The sequence below is a fragment of the Gordionus sp. m RMFG-2023 genome, chromosome 5, assembly GCF_954871325.1.
Source record: "Gordionus sp. m RMFG-2023 chromosome 5, tfGorSpeb1-WG-v2, whole genome shotgun sequence".
Taxonomy (NCBI): Eukaryota; Metazoa; Nematomorpha; class Gordioida; order Chordodea; family Parachordodidae; genus Gordionus; species Gordionus sp. m RMFG-2023.
In genome coordinates this window covers 27,180,174-27,201,026 of record NC_088779.1, presented here as the reverse complement: position 1 = coordinate 27,201,026, position 20,853 = coordinate 27,180,174, and the positions used below count along the sequence as shown (strand labels likewise).

The 20,853-nt window shown below is 26.6% G+C and overlaps 2 protein-coding genes across 3 annotated transcripts; both read left to right on the top strand.

The window, feature by feature from the left end:
• The first annotated feature begins 2,833 nt into the window (after nucleotides 1–2,833).
• Nucleotides 2,834–13,689, top strand: LOC135929300 (uncharacterized). Its single transcript, XM_065465823.1, has 9 exons — nucleotides 2,834–2,900; nucleotides 2,946–3,002; nucleotides 3,308–3,497; nucleotides 6,479–6,958; nucleotides 7,752–7,896; nucleotides 8,530–8,886; nucleotides 11,261–11,448; nucleotides 12,368–12,659; nucleotides 12,738–13,689. The coding sequence occupies exons 1-9, from the start codon at nucleotides 2,872–2,874 to the stop codon at nucleotides 13,184–13,186; spliced, it is 2,187 nt and encodes a 728-aa protein (XP_065321895.1). The 5' UTR covers nucleotides 2,834–2,871; the 3' UTR covers nucleotides 13,187–13,689.
• A 3,936-nt stretch (nucleotides 13,690–17,625) lies between these two features.
• LOC135929581 (macro domain-containing protein CT2219-like) lies at nucleotides 17,626–20,353 on the top strand. Of its 2 annotated transcripts, none has more exons than XM_065466235.1 (4): nucleotides 17,626–17,751; nucleotides 17,806–17,913; nucleotides 18,852–19,110; nucleotides 19,969–20,353. In XM_065466235.1, exons 1-4 carry the CDS (start codon nucleotides 17,634–17,636, stop codon nucleotides 20,192–20,194), a joined length of 711 nt encoding a protein of 236 aa, XP_065322307.1. In that variant the 5' UTR covers nucleotides 17,626–17,633; the 3' UTR covers nucleotides 20,195–20,353. The 2 variants fall into 2 exon arrangements, with proteins under 2 accessions (XP_065322307.1, XP_065322306.1); XM_065466234.1 differs by having other exon boundaries at nucleotides 18,852–19,185; nucleotides 19,969–20,341.
• Nucleotides 20,354–20,853: the final 500 nt, after the last annotated feature.

Genomic DNA, 20,853 nt, shown 5'->3' with positions numbered 1-20,853 from the left:
ATCAAAAATTTACTGGGGGCGACCTTAGTCTATATATAGTTATAAAATATTTTTACAAGATAGGAGGTTAATTTTAATAAAAAAAGCCTGGAACAAATATGAAATATATTTTTATTAATTTATATAAAATATTATGAATTTAATGTATATACATTAATATAAAAGCATGGTAATAATTTATTACAAACAAGTATAAGAAATTTATTTATAAAAGGTAAGTAGTCATATAGTTGATATTCCTCTATTATATAGAATTAGTTACAAAAAACTAGGTAAAATTCCACTTTTACAGACATATTTGAGTCAGAGAATATATTACATTTAATATTTTAACAAATTTTACTAATCAATGCTCTTGATAATAAATATAGCAACAATTAGCACTTAATTATTTAACGCCATCTATTTATATTAAATAAAAATTGATATTAAAAATTAATTATTCATCCCACAATCTCTTTAAAAGATATTTTATGATGTCCTTATCAACATTTTATAGTTTTCTGTAAATTATATAATTCGCTATTTTGGTAAAAATTACTTGATTGTCATATGATAATTGATAAGATTTACTGTAAATCTACGACATATAATATTCCACTGTTTGTATTGTGCTTTAATTTTTTTTATTTAATTTATGATTTAATTTTATCAATAGTTTTATAATTATATTTTACTTTTATTAAGATAAATAAATTAAAATTACTCACTTTGTACAAAATTATATTTGATATATTGTATTATTTAGTAATTTTATGGATCTTATATTATTTATAATTAAAATACATTATACTTTTGTCTTAAGACTTATCTTTGGCTTACATTCCATTTATTAAAAACATTTTTGGTTTACTTTATATATATAAATTCTTTTTTCCAAAAATGTATAAATTATCATGAATAGTTTTATAAAAAAATATCAACTTTTACATTCTTTCTTTCAAATTATTGTTTAATATTTATCTATACATATTTGAGGGTCAGGGAGGGGGAGACTAAGGGGTATTTTTTTTAACTTAAAATAATATTCACAAAAAGTGATAAATTTCTGAAGGGGTAGGGGGATTTCCCCTTGCCCCCCCTCTCTGGCTATGCCTATGGCCTAAATAAAAATATGTATCTAATTCGCATATTAACCTGATGCTGGTATAGTGCACCATTTTAACTCTTTGTACCATTGTACATTCCTAATTTAATATGGACATTATATTTATAATACACATTATTTTTCGCGATTTTTAACATCATCACATGCATATTAAAGATAATAATATAAGTATGATGGATTTAGATAAACATTTTAATGAGTTTAATAGGTGTACATTATTACTTTTTTTAAAAATTATTACATGTATTTTATTCAATATATGAAAAGCGTATGGTTTCTCCGATATCATAAACAAAGTTTTACGTTTTCTGATGTAATAATGGATGTTCTTAGAATTAACTCCCCCTGCATTTTATTTTTGCCAACAATATTGTATTTCTCTATTAGACTTTCCAGTTTTTTTAATTCCTATATAAAATAAAAATGTAATTTTATACATAGAAATAAATTTCATTTTATGTTAGCTTTCTTAATTGCATTTGAATTGAAAGTCTGGCAATAAAATTAATTTGAATCGTGAAGTTGAAATTTTACCAGTGCTCAATATTTCTCAACACGATGAGCTTTTGTCAAATGCACAAAAGAGACAATCGTGAAAGAATAAAGACAAATATATATGCACATGAGTCTAAATTGGAAAGGATGAAGGTTGGACCTAATTTAAGTGGAATGGTGTTGAGATAATAGAATATATTTTTTTAACATAATTTTAATATTCGTTTTATTATAATTTATATACAATATATTTTGAGTAATTTTGGAATTATTATCATTCATAGACAATCAGAAGATATATTTTTATATTTGATTACTTAAATCAAGATAATTAAAGATATATAAAGATTATTTTTTTTGCAAAATGAGGAAGAAATTATAATTTTTAATTTTTAATTTTTAATTTTAACTTTCAAATATAAAATTTTGTTTACTTTTATCTAAATTTTTTTTTATTTTTTATTATAATTTTAATACTATATAAATAAGGACAACATTTATATAAGTCAAATGGGTGTTATAATTTATGTTTTAATTATATTTCTATTCTATTTTAGTTTCTTAATTTTATTAAACCCAAATTTCAACTTTTTTATAATGATAATACTGCATCAATTTAAATGACAATTTGAGAACAGATATAACATCATATTTGATTATTTTTTTTTTATCTTAAGGAAGAGAAGCTAATATTTAATGTTTAATTTTCAAAAGATATTTTAATCTTAACTTTTCTTTTTCTTCATTTTTCTTCTTAAATTAAATATTATTTTATATACCATGATTGATATTACATTTTTTAGCTTAATTTAAACTTAATATTATTTATCTTTTATTTTTATTATTTTTTGTTTAGAATGCTTTATTATATTTTAGCATATAAAGAGTGTGTCAAAAGTCACAATTTAATTAAAACAATTAAATAATAAAAAATTTTAAATCGAGTTTGGACGCATAATATATAAATGCGAGAATCATTTTTTTTAAACCTTTTGAGTTTAGACGTACCCAAAGTCTAAATGCAGAAAAGGATGATTAAATTATTGTCAAATTGACATATTTTATAGTGTCAAAACTATTCTTGTGCTATCCCAATGATATATTTGCACAATTATATTTGGATTTTCTTCAATTAATTATCTTTGATCATTACTTCTTTTCAACATAAGTTTTTATAGATCGACGAGGTTTAGCATTACCTAAATTAATTTATGTATTGTTCATCAATCCTTTTAATCCATATGGTTATATGAGGAGTGGTTTGATAAATGTTTTGTTTTAGGAAAAGATTTAAAAAGCATGATATTAGACTAAAGATATAATATTAATAGTTTATTTTTAGAAATAAAGGCCTGTTTCTCAATAATGCACATATTAAATTTGATACACATGTTAAAAAGTAAATTGTTAAATTTTCATTCTGAAAAATTACCATTATGGAATTTGCATCAATTTTCTTTATCTTTAATAGTTTAGTAAAATATTACAATTGCCAAAAATATTTGAAAATTCTAAAGTAATATTCATTTTTCAATGTATCATCAAGAGAATTTACTTGTTTGTTTTAATTCATCTAATTTATTAGTTTAAGGATTTAGACATAACTATCTAGTTTGTAGTTAATAAATTGATAAATTATTACAATAATTATTTAATTTTTATTTATTATTAAATATGAATGTTTTAATTAATTTTATTATCAAGGCAAATAAATAGACAACTACCAGATATACCATCAGTTAAGCTTCTGGAATCAGATGTATTACATAATGCTGATATAAATACTCTGGAACCTATTACTTCTATAATTGAATCTTCTTTTAAAAATAGCAAAAAAAATTGTGGTCAATTATATGCCTCATTATCAGAATGCTATATTCCTAAATATAAAAGGGTTATTTTTTATTTTGTTAAATAATTCAAATGATGTTTTTTTTAAAAAAAATTATGGATTGTTTAATTTATGCCTATAATAAAATATTCAAAGTCATACATTTGGATATTTTAAATACAGCAGGAATGTACTAGAGGTTCAAAAACCTGCCCACCAATGTTTAAAATTTTTTTTAACCCACCTTCCCAGCCCACCTATAGTTTTCAAAAAAATACATACCTACCTGCCTCACCCATTAGTCTAAAATTTATTGCCTGCCTGCCCATTGGTCTAAATTTTTTTACCTGTCCACCCATAATTTATAAAAAAATATTAACTTAAGCTTGCTTATAAAATTTAATTATGGCCATTATTTCAATTTTTTAAGCATTTAATAAAAAAAACATTGCACTACACCTCTACAAATAGACAATTAGACCCGATTTTATCATTTTGTATAATTGAGAATTGTCTTTTTTAAAATATCTGGTTATTTTCTTATTATCTATAAAATCTTCATAATTTACAGATGAACATTGATGCCAAAAGAAGAAGGATGTGCCACTTTTATTATTATATTTATATATAGATTCATAATCATTGCAGTGAATCCAATTTAGCTTTTTATCATTTTCATTGAAAATGATTTTAAATTGTTTCCACATTGAAGATTTGAGTTTATTGTCTGATTCATTATCTTTTAACTTGTAAAAAAATTTTTTTGTATTCATAATATAATTTTAAAATAAAAATTAAATTAAAAAATATTTTTTTATTAAAAATTATGTTATAAAAAATAAAATTCATATGTTTTATATAATAAAATAAAAATAAAAAGAAGAAGTATAAAGATAAACAATTATTATATTACTAAAAGAAAATAATACAATGCAGATTGCAGACCCAAAAAATAAAATTTTTATTTTCAATATCCAAAAATTTTAAAGTTTTATTATATTCCCATAAAAGGAAATTTTAATTTTTAATACACAAAAAAGTTTATTTATTTTAAGAAAAAAAAGATTTATTGTTGTGTTTATTACATATACATAATATAGTTAGGTAAGTGTTCTTCACTTAAAAAAAACGATTTGTACAATAAAAAAAAAGAAATATTGTTATTGATCATTTAAATAATTATAATTTTTTTTAAGTTTATTTTTGAACAAAAATTTTAAATTTCTTTAACCCACTCGCCCATTGTTTAAATTTCTTAACGAGCTCACCCACCCGCCCGTCCATAGTTTCAAAATTTTTTTAACACACCCTTCCCGCCTGCCCGTTTTCGAAAAATTTTTCATCTAATACGTACCAACCCCTTCGAATACCTCTCTGAGGGTCAGCATTGGGCAAGTTTTATCCCACTCACATGCCTACTGTTTTAAAATATTTTAACCCCTGCCTGTTCACTTATTGAAAAAATTATCCACCCATAAATTTCTTTAAAAACAGTGTTATATTTGATTGGTTGGTTATTTATTTTACTATGTTATATTTTAATTTATAAAATATCTAATATTTTGAAATAAAGATAGTTAATTTTTAATAAATATGAAAAAATGCCCTGCCGATTTCAACCATATAATATTCCAAACTAACTTCATACCAGCTCTTTTTGCTTCCCCACCAATTATAAATTTTTATCACTAAATTATTTTTCAAATCATTTAACCTTTATAATGCCACAACTTTTTTTTTAAATAAAAAAATTACATAATACAATTCCCTTGCTTAAATTGAGGTTGCTCTTTATTAATATTGGTGATTCAAACTTTAACTAAAGCTGAATTTATAGTAGACAGGTCTTCAAGTGTTGCCTTATTTAACGCAGTGTTATTACAGCTGATTCAGTTTTTAAAAAATTAATTTAAAGATAAAGCTAAAATAGAGATGATTATTTTATATAACATTTAAAAAAAAATAATTTACCATTTTTATCATTTTTTTAAAATCGAATCACATATTATTTTTATCAACGCATCCATCACAAGATGTTTTTCAAATGTTATCATCTTAACCACTGGCGTATCCAGAATTTTGCTAAGGGGAGATAGGGGGAAGCAATATTAGGCCAATTTCTTTGCCAGAAATTATGTTAGAGATCTTTAGGTCCACCTATTGTCCTTTGGTTATATTAGATTTTTTAAAAAAAAATTATTTTGGGTTAACTTTTTTTTGTTAATTAGAGTCATTATTTAAAAAGTTATTAATTTTTAGTAATTTTTTCTTTCAAATTCTTCCTTATAATGAAAATGATATTTAAGAAAACAGGGAAATTTGCTGTAGGGATGGGGAATTCCCCCCACTCCCATTGGTTACGTGCCATCATAACGTTTCATATTTATAAATTTATATCTTTTTATTAACTTAATTTTGCAATAACGTTGTTTTAAATAATTCAACGCTTGAACATAACGCGTTTTCTTTAAACGAGGTCTAAGTTATAAAAATCGGTTTTTGTAAAGTATATTATCGTCTGCCTTTTTATTTCGTTGATTTCTATATATCCCGTTTTTGAAAGGTAACTTATTTTTATATAATATTAAATTTAATTCATATATAATTAAATAACTAAAAAGGAATTTTTAATGCTCACCCCCTCCCCCCCCCCCCCCCTTTCCCTTCCCATATTCTTACTTGGATAACAAGGTTGTTGGCTTTATTGCGAAAAAAAACCGAATTCTTAAAAAACCAGTGGTAGATAGACCAACGTGCAGAATAAGTGAATAAAAAATTTCGAAAAAAGCAAAACAGTTTCCGTTTTTTTTAAAAAATGCTTTCTAATTCCAAGGGGTACCATTTTAAATTTCTTGAAACGCTCAGTTTGTGCCCACCATTATGTATTTATTATAGACATTTATGATATTATGCTTGTCTATCATTTTTAAAATAATATAATGTTAAAGTGGCAGGCATGATATATTTTTTAATTTTAGCGCACATATGTTGAATTTAAAAAAAAATATATATGTATATGTATGTAATATTGTAATCATTTTAAGGCAACAAATAGTTCCAATTTCTACCAAAATGTTGAACAAGACAAATATTACAAGACTATAAACAATACCTACCAACAACCATCAACCCACCATTACACCCGCCCCGATAAACTTAGCGATGTTAATAAAGGAAAGAATTTCTTTCAAACACTCTTCAGAAAGGGGAAAAAAAAGACCAAACCTAAAATCATTAGTGAATACCAATTTTTACCCCAAAGTATCCATCTGCATCATTCCTCTCACCCAATCAGTGATGATTATGACACGGTTCAAAATGACAACAATGACCGATTGACCCATAAAAGTCAAGTGACGTCTGACCAATCGAAATTTCCAGTTGCTTTAATCACTTCTACAGTAAGCGATTCTCAGTATGATGCCTACGATTTGGTAAAGGAAGACAGGGTCGAAAGTGGGGATTACGGTAAAGTGCAATACAAATCCGAAGCCTTTTTACCTACAACATCTTACCATATAAAGGTCTCTCTCTCTAAATATTATACGCATGCGCGATTGATTTAATTGGTTTTTTTAAAAAAAAACGTTACACACATGAATCTAGATGAGGACAACAGAGTGACGGACTTGGCTACGAATTAGGTCTGTGCCGATTTACGAATTTTTTGCCGATCCTATCCGATATTCATACAAAACCGATCCGATATTTACATTGATTTTTATTTAACATCTACTCTTCTGAATCAATGTCAAAAGATAAAATAACTAACAATAATCTATGAGCAAAGCAAGAAACACTTTAAAAAAATTTTCGTTTCTCAAGACCAATGCCATATTTGGTGCATTATCACGAACGATTAAATGCATTTTGCCTTTTTTTAAAAAATATTTATTCTCCAATAGTTAATCATCTCATTTAAAATATTGGCAATATCTATGATGGTTTCTGACTAGTTTTAAATATCTTTTTAATATCATTTTCTTGCCATGATAATATCGCATCTGGTAAAAAATTGGCATAGACCTAATAAAAAAGAAAATTTTATTATTACATCTACCTTCAATGGATACCATTTTATTAATCGTCTGCTTTTAAATAATCCATGTCAAATTCTTTTGTATGATGAAATTATCGATTATTAGATATATATTATTAAACATAAAATACGAATAAATTTAAATATAAAAATGGGTTCAATATAATCAATAATCGAAATTCTTTCAAAAAATATCTTGCACACCTTTGAAAATAAATAATGTCGGATTCATAATGAAGATATCAAAAAAAATGACGAGTTTATTAAATATTTTAAAGGCCGATACCAATCGAAACATAAACACTCCATATCCTTCGATCTTAAGAGACTCATCACGCAAACACATTACGAACAACCCAGACTACCGTAAATCTTGCATGGATTACTATGGTCTACCTTCCCAATCTCACATTTCACACAAAGGTACGATATGGTTACATTTTTGGTTCTCATGATTTTTTTAAAAAAAATAATATGGTTTGGCTAACTTATAGTGCGCCCAAATTGAGCGTTTCAAACCCTGCGTTGCAAGCGCAAATAATACTTTTTAAATGGCCTCGTGCAAATCGGTAAAATTACCGTTTGGCTTTAGCAACCATTTAAAAAAAACTCAAATAGGTTTGCTTTTTCATTTACTTTTTTTTATTCTTCGCTTTGTAATATTATATGAAAATGTAAATTAAATAACTTACTTATATTCTAAAAAGGAATATTTAGAACTTAAATAAATAAGAAGGCAGACGATAATATAATTTTGAAAAATAAATATTTTTTTTAGAACTTAGTTAAAATTTTGAATCGAAGGATATTAATAAAAAGACAACCTCAATTTAAACAAAGGAGGCATTACGTTGTTTTTTATTTAAAAATTACGTAAACGTTCAATTTATGCGCACTATTAAGCTGCCTCTTGCTCTCAAAGGGATAAGGGCCTCATCCCTTCTTATTTTGCAAGATTTTTTCTCTATCAAACCTCAGGATTAAAAGATAAAATTTTAAATTTAAAACCAAAATACTTCTTCTCCATTCATTTAATTGTTTTTTTTTTCTGCCAAGGTATCAAAAGCCACAGAAGACAGAAATCTGCCTTTTCCGCACTCGACCGAAAACAATCCACTCCTCCACCTTTACCGGTTCGATCCTTCAAAAACTCCGAAAACGCGAATTTTCTAGCGCCGCCACATTTGAACTCGCTCACGACGACCCCTACGATCGCCATATCTTATGCATCCTCCAGGGACGACGTCATTATGGCGAATACAACGCGTAGCGATGTAATATTTCCCTTGGATAACAATCATTTGGTCAATTTAAATAATTCCAATTCATATAATAAAACCTACGAACCTATTCCACTATACAGCTTGAGGAACGGGGATGAGCCTCAAACCACTTTTCACAAAAAGTTGTTAGGTAGTTTTTTTTAAAAAAATTTAAAATCTGCATTTTATTTTATATTCAAAAGAGTCTTTAATCCATGGTTGATAAACAAGTAGCAAAGTCCTGGTTCGATTCTTAAGGCTTCGTTTATAGCAAGCGCGAAATATCGCGATGTCGGTTAAGCGATTTGCGTAATTTACAAAAAAACATGATGTTAAATTATACAACTATGCTATCATCTAGCGATAAATTACGCGTCGCTTATCGTGCTACTATAAACAAGGTTTTTAAGGCGTATCCCGAAAAATATATCCATAAGCTTTGAATCACGAGTTGATTTTTTTCCGGCTCATTGATTGTGAACCATATTTTTTAGGCTAAAACCTAGGAATTTGGTACGAAACAGCTAAAAAGAATATCGCTTATATCTTTTAGAAATTTTTTTAAGTAAATTTGAAATTGATATCTATGAATGATAGGGAAGTAAACACATTAAATTAAATAATCTATAAAAATGAACGAAATATCATCTATACCCTCAATTTGATTCCCAAATTGGGAATATGGAGAATATTTCGTCAAATTAAATCGATGTATTTACTTTTCTAGCATTTATTAATATCAATTTCAAATTTACTTTAAAAATTTTCTAGGAGATATGAGATTCGCAATTTATAGCTGTTTCGTTTTTCGCTGTTTCGTGCTCTTACCAAACCTATTGCGCTTTGACCATTTTTTGAAAGTCAGTTTAATACTGGTTTAAAATGAGAATTCATTGGGTGAAAACCTAGAAATTGACATGTAGTTTTTATTTAAAAACCCAGTCTCGCAATTTTTTTGTAAGTCGGGCTCAACCCCGGGGTTAAAAGGAGAAGCGATCTTGCAACATCACTGTTAAATAATATTTTTATACAAATCTCAATATTCAAATTTTTTTTTTATAAATATATATATATGATATTTTAAACCTGATTTATAAATTAAGAAAATTCAAAAATAAAAATCATAACAAAAATCAAAACAAATTATTTTTTGAATTTATTTGAATACCCGTTAATTCAAGTTTAAAAAATAATTTTAAAATTTAAAAAACCAAACTGTATATATTTTTTTCCCGCCAGATAATTATAATTTTTTTAAAGAAAATATTCTATACAATAAAAACTATGTATAGTGTTGTTAAAAAGCCCAATTTGGGTCGAATAGCTAAAATAATATTATGTACTTTCAAGATTTAGCGAACCCAAACCTTTCTGCCAGCTATGAGTAACATAATATTATTTTGGTTATAACCTTGATCGGGCCGTTTTTAAAAATCGACCCCTAATCGGGCTTTTTAACAAACACTAAATTATAGGTCCCTTTTTAGGATGACGCCATACCAAAACGTTATAGCGTTTTAATTGCGAATTATTATTTTAAATTTGAATATTTCGAAGTGTTTGCATATTAAAAAATTTAGTCTGCTTTAATATTTATAATAATTACGAATAATTTCCATATAAATAAAGTAATATATGCATACAATATGTTTAAATTACTCTCTAGCCTTATTTGCATTTGTCATTTTCTAACTTGTACAATATTTCAGCTCTTCACAAGCATAGGTGTAGCGAAGGGGGGGGGGGTGTATGAACTTTCCCCATTTTGGCTGCTCTTGTAAATATCATTTTAAACTAATAAGAATTTTCTCTCATACCCAATCCCGGCTTCCCCCCCCCCCCCAGCATCTTCGCCATTTCCTCAAAATATATATACGATATATTACTATAAACAATAATTAGATAAAAAAAATTAAATAATAAGCAAGAGCTAATAATAATTTGACTTAATTTTTTATTGGACGTAATATTATAAAAATTAAATTCTAGGCCTTATAACATTTTAATAATCCAATAATATATTATTTATGCAATAACGGCCATTTTTAACATATATTAACTACAAATCACTTGTTACTTACAATCCTAACAATAATATTTTTTAGAGGAATAATAAACAGGAACGTAGAGGATAAATGTATAAATCCTCCCTCCCCCTATCGTAAATTTGCCTGGTTAATAAAAAAATCTTCCCCTACACACCCCCATACCTTTCTCTCTCCCCTCCTTCCAAATATAAACAATATATCACTATAAAGAAGAATTTGAAATAAAAATTAGTAAAAGTTAATAATTTTTTCGGCTATAATTCAAAATTTTTAGAAAAAATAAATCATTTTCATAAAAATGATGTGTAAACCCAAAATTATTTTTATAAACATTTAATTTAGGCAAAAACCTACAATGTGGGCCTAAAGTCCCCCAACAAAGTCAATGGGGAAAACTCCAACTATTTCCACTCCCATTTAGCAAAATCCTGGCTACGCCTATGTGATACGCTATAATAAAAAAAACATAAATTACAGACAGGATCAAAGAAGAATCATATGCCGACATCATTGTACGTTTGCCTATATCTCGTTTGATAGGCATGCTTACGGAAAATCACTCTTTATTTAACCAAAGACCCAGCAACGAATATAATTTTCACTATTACGATTATTTGATAAGCAATGCTGCTTCCCACACTCCTCCGGGTCATATGTACGATAGAGTAAGTCAATACAATATATGATAATTAACTTATAAGGCAATGGGAAAAGATACTTTAATAAGTAACGCGCTATTACTATTATTTTTTAAAAATATCTTATGATCATTCCTAAGTTTACGGCAATTGCTTTATTGAACAATCGCTCAACTCTAGAGTTTAAGGCTTCTATGATATTAAGCGCTATATCACTCATGCGAGGCATAATTAATGGCTAACGATAGCATAGCTTTATAATTTAATATTATATATATATTACGCATTGCTTGAACGACCGCGGTATTTCGCCCACTATAAACGATGCCTAAAGGTAAGCGAGCATTTAATTTTACATAAAATAGAGAATCTTTGAAATATGTTTATTATTTTTCTTAGATGTAAAGAGACCCTAAGTATATTTCTAATCGAATCAATATTACCTTTTTACTATTTTAGTTTTCACTTTACTCTTTGGTAACCTAATTAATCTGTTCTTTCTATACCTTTTGTCAGGGGGATTCTATCTTCCACACCTATTGCGGTAATCTAATAATAACTTAATTTTTGCAATTTTCATCGTTACAAAAAAGCCTGATACGATTTTTACAATTAAAAACTTCTAAGAGGTGTATCATTTGATAAAATTTCACATGTTATTTATTTATTCGTTAAATCTTTTCTCCAAACACCTCCTTAATATGGTAACATTTCCTTATTGTGTACGCAATAACAATACGAGTATTAGATTTGAACTATTTGAGTTTTAATATAATTCCCAATGTTTAGTTAAATCATACTTTTATATATTTATATAAACTTTCACAATGAATGGGGTTAGAAATGTCGTGCAAAATAAAGTTATCAAGAGTTTTAATTTTTGAATAAATAGCAATCGTACTTATTTTATTTAAAAAATATCTATCTTTTAATAATATTCACTAAGATTGATTACTATTACATTTCCAATATCGTTTCTCGGTCTGCCCCCCAAAATGGTTCTCTCTACGCCCAACATCACACTCGTAATCATCTCGCGTCATCTATCCATCCCATATACCAGCCGGCTCCATGTATTAGTCACGTGTCTAATAACCTACCCATCAGTAACGAAAACAATATCATATATTCGGTAATTACTTCTACTAGTCCATCCTCTTACTCCTTCAACCCTTGTGGAGTTGTATACTCGATTCCCAAAACCAAGATCAGTTATTCGCAGAACGAACCAACTTCGAGTATATTAGTTTTTTAAGCTTATTTTTCAATGAATAATATTTTTCTTAAAATAATTATTAAAAAAACATCTTTAAAAGCATATGCCGCAAATGACCAAGGCTCCACTTTTTACGATGTACCTTATTGTGGCTCTGTGGATTCATCTTACTTGCCATCTAACATTCGCATCTACGCTCGACCGGCATCTATCCATCTCGATCATCCTATTAATCAATACACCCTTGACAAAGAGGTAGGAAACAACCATAATTATTATTACTATCCTTACTCTAGGAACATTTTGCTGGAGAATAGTATTTACACACTAGACAAAAATAGTATCAATAATTGTCCGTTCAACATTAACGATTTAGACGAAGTTAATGATAAAAAATTGGATACAGATCCAAAAGCACGGCAAAGTTCGCCTAATCACGATAGTAATATCATTACCACGCAAAAGCCGCGTATAAGCCCCAAACCCGTGAAAGATCATGTTTACCAAGAGATAAATACCAGGAGTATTCCAGAAGAACCATCAACATAAAGAATGCATCACTGAATGTTGTATAAAATATAATTGCAAATAATGTCTAAACGTTGTACTTTTAAAATCTCGTTATTTAGATTGTAATGTGTTTTCTAAATATCAAATGTGAGGGTAAATTGTGTAATTAAAGTAAAATTCCTAAATTAGAAAATCGCGGGACTTGAAAAGTTGCAATTATTTTCATGTAATAATTATATATATAGTTCTATTTAAAGTCTTAATTAATATATTTTTTATATCCATATTGTCAATGTCCATTAATTCCGAAAAGACTTTAATCCTCATACTGAGTTATATTTTTTTTATTCATTTTTTTGCTCAATAATTTTTAATGACCTTTTTTTGAGTTCAAAAAAGGAATTTTTTTTTCATTATATACATTTTTATGGATTCGTTTATAGAATATTTTTTAAGTATTGTATCCTATTATCTATAAACAGCTAATTATGTCATTTTAATCTAATAATAAGGGTATATTTTTTTTTAAATTTAAAGGCGCTCCGAAAATTGATAATATTCTCATTATTATTATAACTTATAAATATATTTATTTTATAATTTTTGCAAAAAAGAAATCTTATTTTTTTTTAAAATATTTTATAGAGAGAATATTTATTATTTTTATAATATATTAATTTTTTAAAAATATTTTTAGCTTTAATAAAAAATACAAAATATTTATAAAGTATTATACTAATTGATACGATAAATATCGTGTAAGTCGTATCTTATTATTTTCATAATTGTTATATTTTATTATTTTTAAGGCGTTTTATTTAAAAAACCTAATTAAATTGTTTATAAACTTCTTAATTTTAAGTCATATTTATTCAAAAAGTGATTAATGACAATATTTTTATTAAAAATATGAAAGACAGGATAATAATTATATCAAAATGCTTGAGCCATACAATAATATATATAAAAGGTTGGAAAAAAAATTCCCCTTCCTGGGGCTGGCAAGCGTCAGTGGATTTATAGGAAGTCGGACGCTCAAAATTATCGCCAGAAATTTACCAATACCCTTTTTTTGATGCCGATAATCCTTGTTAGCAGCCAAAAACCTAATGATATTTTATTTGAATTCATCCATTAAATAGATCATAATTTATATAATCAAAATAAAATATGAATTTGTGATTTATTTTCGGATTCTTCATCATTTTGAAAGGTGCTAACCAAAATGGTAAAATACTTTAACTGTTACAAATAAAAGTTAAAGTCCAGGGACAAAAAAAATACATTGATCTCGATTACGATTCTGTTAAAATTAATAAGGTACGGTTCGGTTGGGTTTTATAAAAAACTAGAGGTTTTCCAAGTTTTGTTATGAGGAAGGAAGTTTTAATCCAGAAAATCTCCTTTCAACTGAGATTAGGTTGCGTGGACTCCGAGCACTGTTGAAGCTAGCAGTTGGCCATCAAGAAAACCACCCCTATCATACTAATTAATTGGGGAACCTAGCAATCTATTATTATTTTGAAATCCTGAGACACATTCAAATCCCATTAATCTAGATTTTATTTATGTTAAAAAGAAAAGGTATTCAATATAAGATTTATACCTACCTGTCTTCTCCAATGTTTAAAATTCAAAAAACTAATCATAACTAGCAAAATAGACGAAGAATAAGGCCCCGTTTATAATAAGTGCGTTCTTTTGGGTATTTTCAAAAGTAAGCAAATAATAGCCAAAATTTATAAAGCATGTGTACCCTAAGTAACTTTTCAGTTAACCCAATTGTAGAAGGTTTGGTAATAAATGAGCATTCCTCCTCATCAATATAAAGACTAACCCTTATCTAGCAGTATAGACATAAGCTAACCACTACCGCGGTTCAGGATTGTATTGGGATTCAATCTGAACTGTATACTTTGGTAAACAATAAGAGAAGCTAATTAGCTACTTCGCGCTGTTCAGTAGCCCTAAGTATCTTTTAGATTTTCCCAAATGTAGTGGATATGGTTTCTAATAAAATGAGTATTTCTCCTGATTTACTATAAACAACCCTATCTCTATTGCATAGCCTAAGCTAACACCCCCCCCCCCTCCCCCTCCCCTCCCCAATGTGATCCACAAGCTTAATATAAGTCATTAACCTATAAATAATAGAATATCTAATCATCTAATATTGTACTTATTAGATTAATCCTACACAGCAGGTAACAATTCATCCACTTTGGTCACGCATACAGGATAATTTAAAAAAAGACACTCACCTAGACACTAATAAAAACTTGCCCTTAGCTCTTACTAGTAAAAAGCCCCATTTGAGTCAATTTAAAAAAATGGCGGGTTTATGATTTTATCCAAAATAATATTATGCAAGCTTGGTGATTTTGCTCATAGATGGGAGAAAAGTTTAGACTCCTATTTGCCATATCTTGAGGCTTGCTTGATATTATTTTGGCTATAACCATATTCGGTTGGTTTTTAAAAATCGACCCAAACAGGTTTTTTAACAACACTAGTCCAAACCTATTAGTCCAAACCATTATCATTGGTCCAAACCTAATTTTCTTAAAATGATAAATTATATTTGCTTTGGGTAATATTTAATAGCTTATAGACACAATTAAACATTACGTATATATATATATATAAAATTTGCAAAAAATAAAGTAGTATTTATTACATAGGCGTAGCCAGGATTTTCATAAGGGGGGAATCAAAAAATTATAGGGGGCTTCGCCCCCAGATTCCCTTTTGGGCGGGCCTTCGGCCGGGTTACTTTAGTCTATATATGGTCATAAAAAATATTTACAAATTTTAATAAAAAAAATAAGCCTGGAACAAATATGAAATATATTTTTATTAGTTTATATAAAATAAAAATATAATAAATTACTTGTATTGTATATAATATAAAAGCATGGTAATAATTTATTCCAAACAATTATAAGAAATTTATTTATAAAAAGTAAGTAGACATATAGTTGATTTTACTCTATTATATAGAATTAGTTATAAAATACTAGGTAAAATTCCAATTTTACAGACATATTTGACAGTTAGAGAATATATTACAGTTAATAATTTAACAAATTTTACTAATCAATGCTCTTGATATTAAATATAGCAACAATTTGCATTCAATTATTTAACGCCATCTATTTATTTAAAGTAAAAATGATATTTAATTTAATCTTCATATTATTCATCCCACAATGTCTTAAGATATTTTCTGATGTCCTTATCAATATTTTATAGTTTTCTGTAAAATATATAATTCGCTATATTGGTAAAAATTACTTGATTGTCATTTGATAATTAGATATACTGTAAATCTACGACATATAATATTCCACTGTTTGTATTGTGCTTTAATATTTTTTTAATTTATGATTTAATTTTATCAATAGTTTTATAATTATATTTTACTTTTATTAAGATAAATAAATTAAAATTACTCACTTTATAAAAAAATATATTTGATATATTATATTATTTAGTAATTTTATGGATCTATTATTAATAATTATAATACATTTCACTTCTGTCTTAAGACTTATCTTTGGCTTATATTCCATTTATTAAAAAACATTTTTATTTCATTTTATATATTTATAAATTTATTTTTCCAAAAATCTATAAATTATGATGAATAGTTTTATAAAAAAATATCAACTTTTACATTCTTTCTTTAAATTATTATTTAAGATATATGCATACATATTTGAGGGTCAGGGAGTGGGGGGAGGACTAAGGGGGATATTTTTTATTAGCTAAAAATGATATTTACATGATAAATTTCTGAAGGGGGGGATAATTAATATTTTGATATAATAATGGATGTTATATAAAGAAAACAATCAATATCCATATTAATAATAGCAATTTACAAGAATAACTATTATACAAATTAAAAATGATATAATATACTTTTTATAAAAAATTTTATATTAAGTTAGATTCATTATTATAATTATATAATTACATATGTTGTTGCATAAGAATGTATAAATTAATACTGAAAATAAGACAGATTTAAAATGATATAATTATTCTTACATAAAATCCTATATTAAGTTAGTTTCAATAAAATTTTAATTACATATTTAGTTGCATATGAATACAATGTTATTTATATTTTTTAAATAGAATTTAATAATTCAAAATGATATATTTAAAAATTTCTTAAATAAAATTCTGTAGCATTAAGTTAGTTTCATTATAATTATTAATATTGTAATGTAGTTGTATATATATGATAAGTTATTACTTTCAATAATATTGTTTTCATAAGAATGACATCTAAAATGGTTGAATTCCATATGCTGAAAGAATAATTTAAATAATGTAAGTTGTTAAAAACTAACATTGTACAAAACAGCTGATTAATGACTGAAAACTTCACTTCAGCCAGTCACTCCTTTTTCGGTGTTTTTTTACGCAGAACCATATATCATAAATATTTCAAAAACTAATGAGATGACTTTCACAAATGCGATATTTTAATTTAACTTGCCTACTTTATAAGCACAACATTAGATATTTAACTAAAATGCCTTCTGATAAAAATACAAAAGAAGTAAAAGATCCTGAAATTACTTTAACAAAGGGTAAAAATATGTGATTTTATATATATACATATATATAGTAAATTTTTATAATAGAATACTATTTGAATTTGACTCCTAATAATAAAAGAAAATTTTATAAGTGCAAGAATGAATATGTGGAACCAAAATCTTTAATAAGCTGGGCAGAATTAGATTTACCAGGTTAACTTGCTTTATTTTTATGATATAAACACAACATCTAGGACTCACATTGTACAATTGCTCTTAAAACTTGAAACTGCCCCTAGAATTTTTTTTATTTAAATAAATAAATATTTAACACAATGGATAGCTTGAGAGACATTTAATATATTTCTTTTTCCTGATATAGACCTGACAATAAGTATAAGATTAAAAGTTACCAATTATAGATACTTCCAGTGTTTTATTGCTTAGAGATTTCCTGGAGCTGTGAACAAGATTCAGATTGAATTTTGCGAATCTAGACCCATTTTTAATCTCAGTGGGACCTTAACCAATTAGATTCATTAAAAAAATTTTATGAGGATAAATTAGACATGTTCTGATAGGATAAGTATGATTTAGTACTGATGAATAAAAAGAATAAATATAAATAATTTAAATGTTATAAAGGTATTCAAAATTACATTATAATTTGCATTAGTGTTGAATGAAATATTATATACCCCTAAAAAACACAATTTTAAATTTAGTTTTCAAAATAATTTTTTAAAATTTTTAATTAATATTTTAATTCTCATTTTAAAAAGATTATTTGAACCTATTTTTTCCCAGCCCACTTTAAACTGAACTGGGTTTACCATTTTGATCTTGTTTCAAATCATAACGGAACCTGGTCCCCATGAAAATACTAGCCACACCTATACACCAAATTTATTTACGTTTTTTTGATATGCATGAATAATGCCAATTTATTTGTTTTTCTAAAAATAACGTTGATATTTATATAAATTGACCTTAATCCCCCCTATGAAATTTATAATCATTAGTTTTTCTATAATTTAATTCCACAAAAATTTTCCTTGGCTTCACTTACTACCCCCCCCCCCCCCCCCACTCTCCAATGAAGAGTTTTATTAACTCACAATAAATATATTGCAAAAATAATTAATTAATAGATACAAATGACAAAATAAACTCACACTACAAGATATTTCCAGAAATAAACTCAAAAATTTACATATACAAGGGCGATATAACGACATTAGAAATTGATTGTATAGTGAATGCAGCTAATAAATCCTTGACGGGAGGTGGAGGGGTAGATGGAGCTATTCATTTAGCTGCTGGACCAGACCTAAAATCAGAGTGCTTGCTCCTGGGCGGTTGCGAGATGGGTGATGCCAAAATAACGGGTGGTTATAACCTGCCAGCTAAGTACGTCATCCATACTGTGGGCCCGATTGGAGAAAACCCCCAAAAATTGGCCCAATGCTATCAAAATTGCTTGAAGTTAGGAAGAATATTTTCTTAACCCTTCAACTGGTAAGATGGATTTCAAGATCCAAGATATCTAGAAAATTAATTGTTAATATAAAATGATCTTTTTAGGAAAATTTTCAAATTATGCTGGCTAGTTTTTAAAATTATAAACCTTTAACACTGGTTGGATTACTGAAAAATATGACTTTAAGTAAGTTTTTTTTTAAAAAAAATATCAGAAATCTAAAATATTTTTCCTCACCAATTAAAATTTACTAATGTTTATTTTAAATACAAGTATTATGATTTATGATTATTTGTCAGATATTTATTAATTTTGAAAAAGTCAGTGGAAATATATTTCAGCTATTATTTTTTTTAGCGATCTTTACAAAAAACTTTTTAAAGTTTATTTTTATTTACCATTTTCGGTAAACTAAATTTCGTAAATGCTTAAAATTTTAATGAGGTGTTAAATGATAACAACGGATGTCTCATTAATCCCATTTTACCACTCGAGGAAGTTTTTTTTCCTCCTTACCAACTGAAGGGTTAAAATTCATATTTTGTTGTGCAAAAAAAATAATTTTCCGATATCATGAATAGCTTAAGATTTTTGATCATGAATAATAACGTCAAAGTTGGGAATTGTACAATTAATCACCAATAAATTGTAATGTGAATTCGAGAAAGAAATGTTGTGAATCTTTATAAAAATGTATGGGCGATTCAAGGATGGTAAATAAGAAAATACATAATTATTATTTCTATCTTGCTATATATGATACCTTTTAACAAATATAACCTGTGAAGTTTGATGAGGTCCAAAAATCTGAAATCCATAGCCTTTCCTTGCATTTCCACGGGCGTCTATGGTTACCCGAACGAAAACGCTTGCCAAATAGCTCTCAACACAGTCCGACTTTGGTTAGAAACCGACCGGGGCTACATGGACGTTGATAACGTTATTTTTTGCTTGTTTCTTCAGATTGACTTTGACGCCTACTACAAATACATGCCTGCATATTTTCCCAAATGAGGGAGTTCAAAATTAGATAATGGAGCAGCGCGATTATTATTTATTTATAATACAATATACGAACTATTTATTTTATTTCTAAATTTAAAAATAAGGAAAGCAAAAATTTTTCCTAATTACATATAAATAAATGACTAAAGTTATCATTCATTTGTCATAGGATGTGGTGTTTTTAATGGTTTGCATTTTTAAAAAAACTATAACTTTAAACTGTTGTTTAATGTAGTTGAATTAAATATTACTAGATAACCACTCACTTATTATAGCTATTTTTTTTAGACACCCAATTGCTGTATTAAATTATAACTTTAAAAATGTTACCTCAATTAAGTTACTTTTGAAACACATTTTTGAGCTACTCAAAATTTGTAATCCAGTTAACTTTTTAACGATTATTTGTCTTAAATTTTGTGAATGAAATGATTTGATTTTTAAGAAAAATCGTGATTTTGCAAAATTAAAAGTTTCTTGCCTACGTTTTCCAAAAAAGAAAAGAAAGAGTAGAAAATGTATTTAAATTTTCAAAAAAATAATATGATTTTAATTAAATATAAAAATCATGCAAAGGAATATCGCAAATTCGGGATTTTTCGTTAAATTTTAATACAGTTCAGGTATAAATCTAATAATTTGATTTACTATTTAAAATAAATTATAAT

Coding starts and splice junctions, on each gene's coding strand:
- LOC135929300 (XM_065465823.1), top strand. CDS start 2,872: ATGTTTTGTTTTAGGAAAAGATTTAAAAA. Junction 2,901..2,945: donor TTTAGGAAAAGATTTAAAAA/GCATGATATTAG, acceptor GTTTATTTTTAG/AAATAAAGGCCTGTTTCTCA. Junction 6,959..7,751: donor CAACATCTTACCATATAAAG/GTCTCTCTCTCT, acceptor AATATTTTAAAG/GCCGATACCAATCGAAACAT.
- LOC135929581 (XM_065466234.1), top strand. CDS start 17,634: ATGCGATATTTTAATTTAACTTGCCTACTTTATAAGCACAACATTAGA. Junction 17,752..17,805: donor TGAAATTACTTTAACAAAGG/GTAAAAATATGT, acceptor TTTTTATAATAG/AATACTATTTGAATTTGACT. Junction 17,914..18,851: donor GGCAGAATTAGATTTACCAG/GTTAACTTGCTT, acceptor ATTAATTAATAG/ATACAAATGACAAAATAAAC.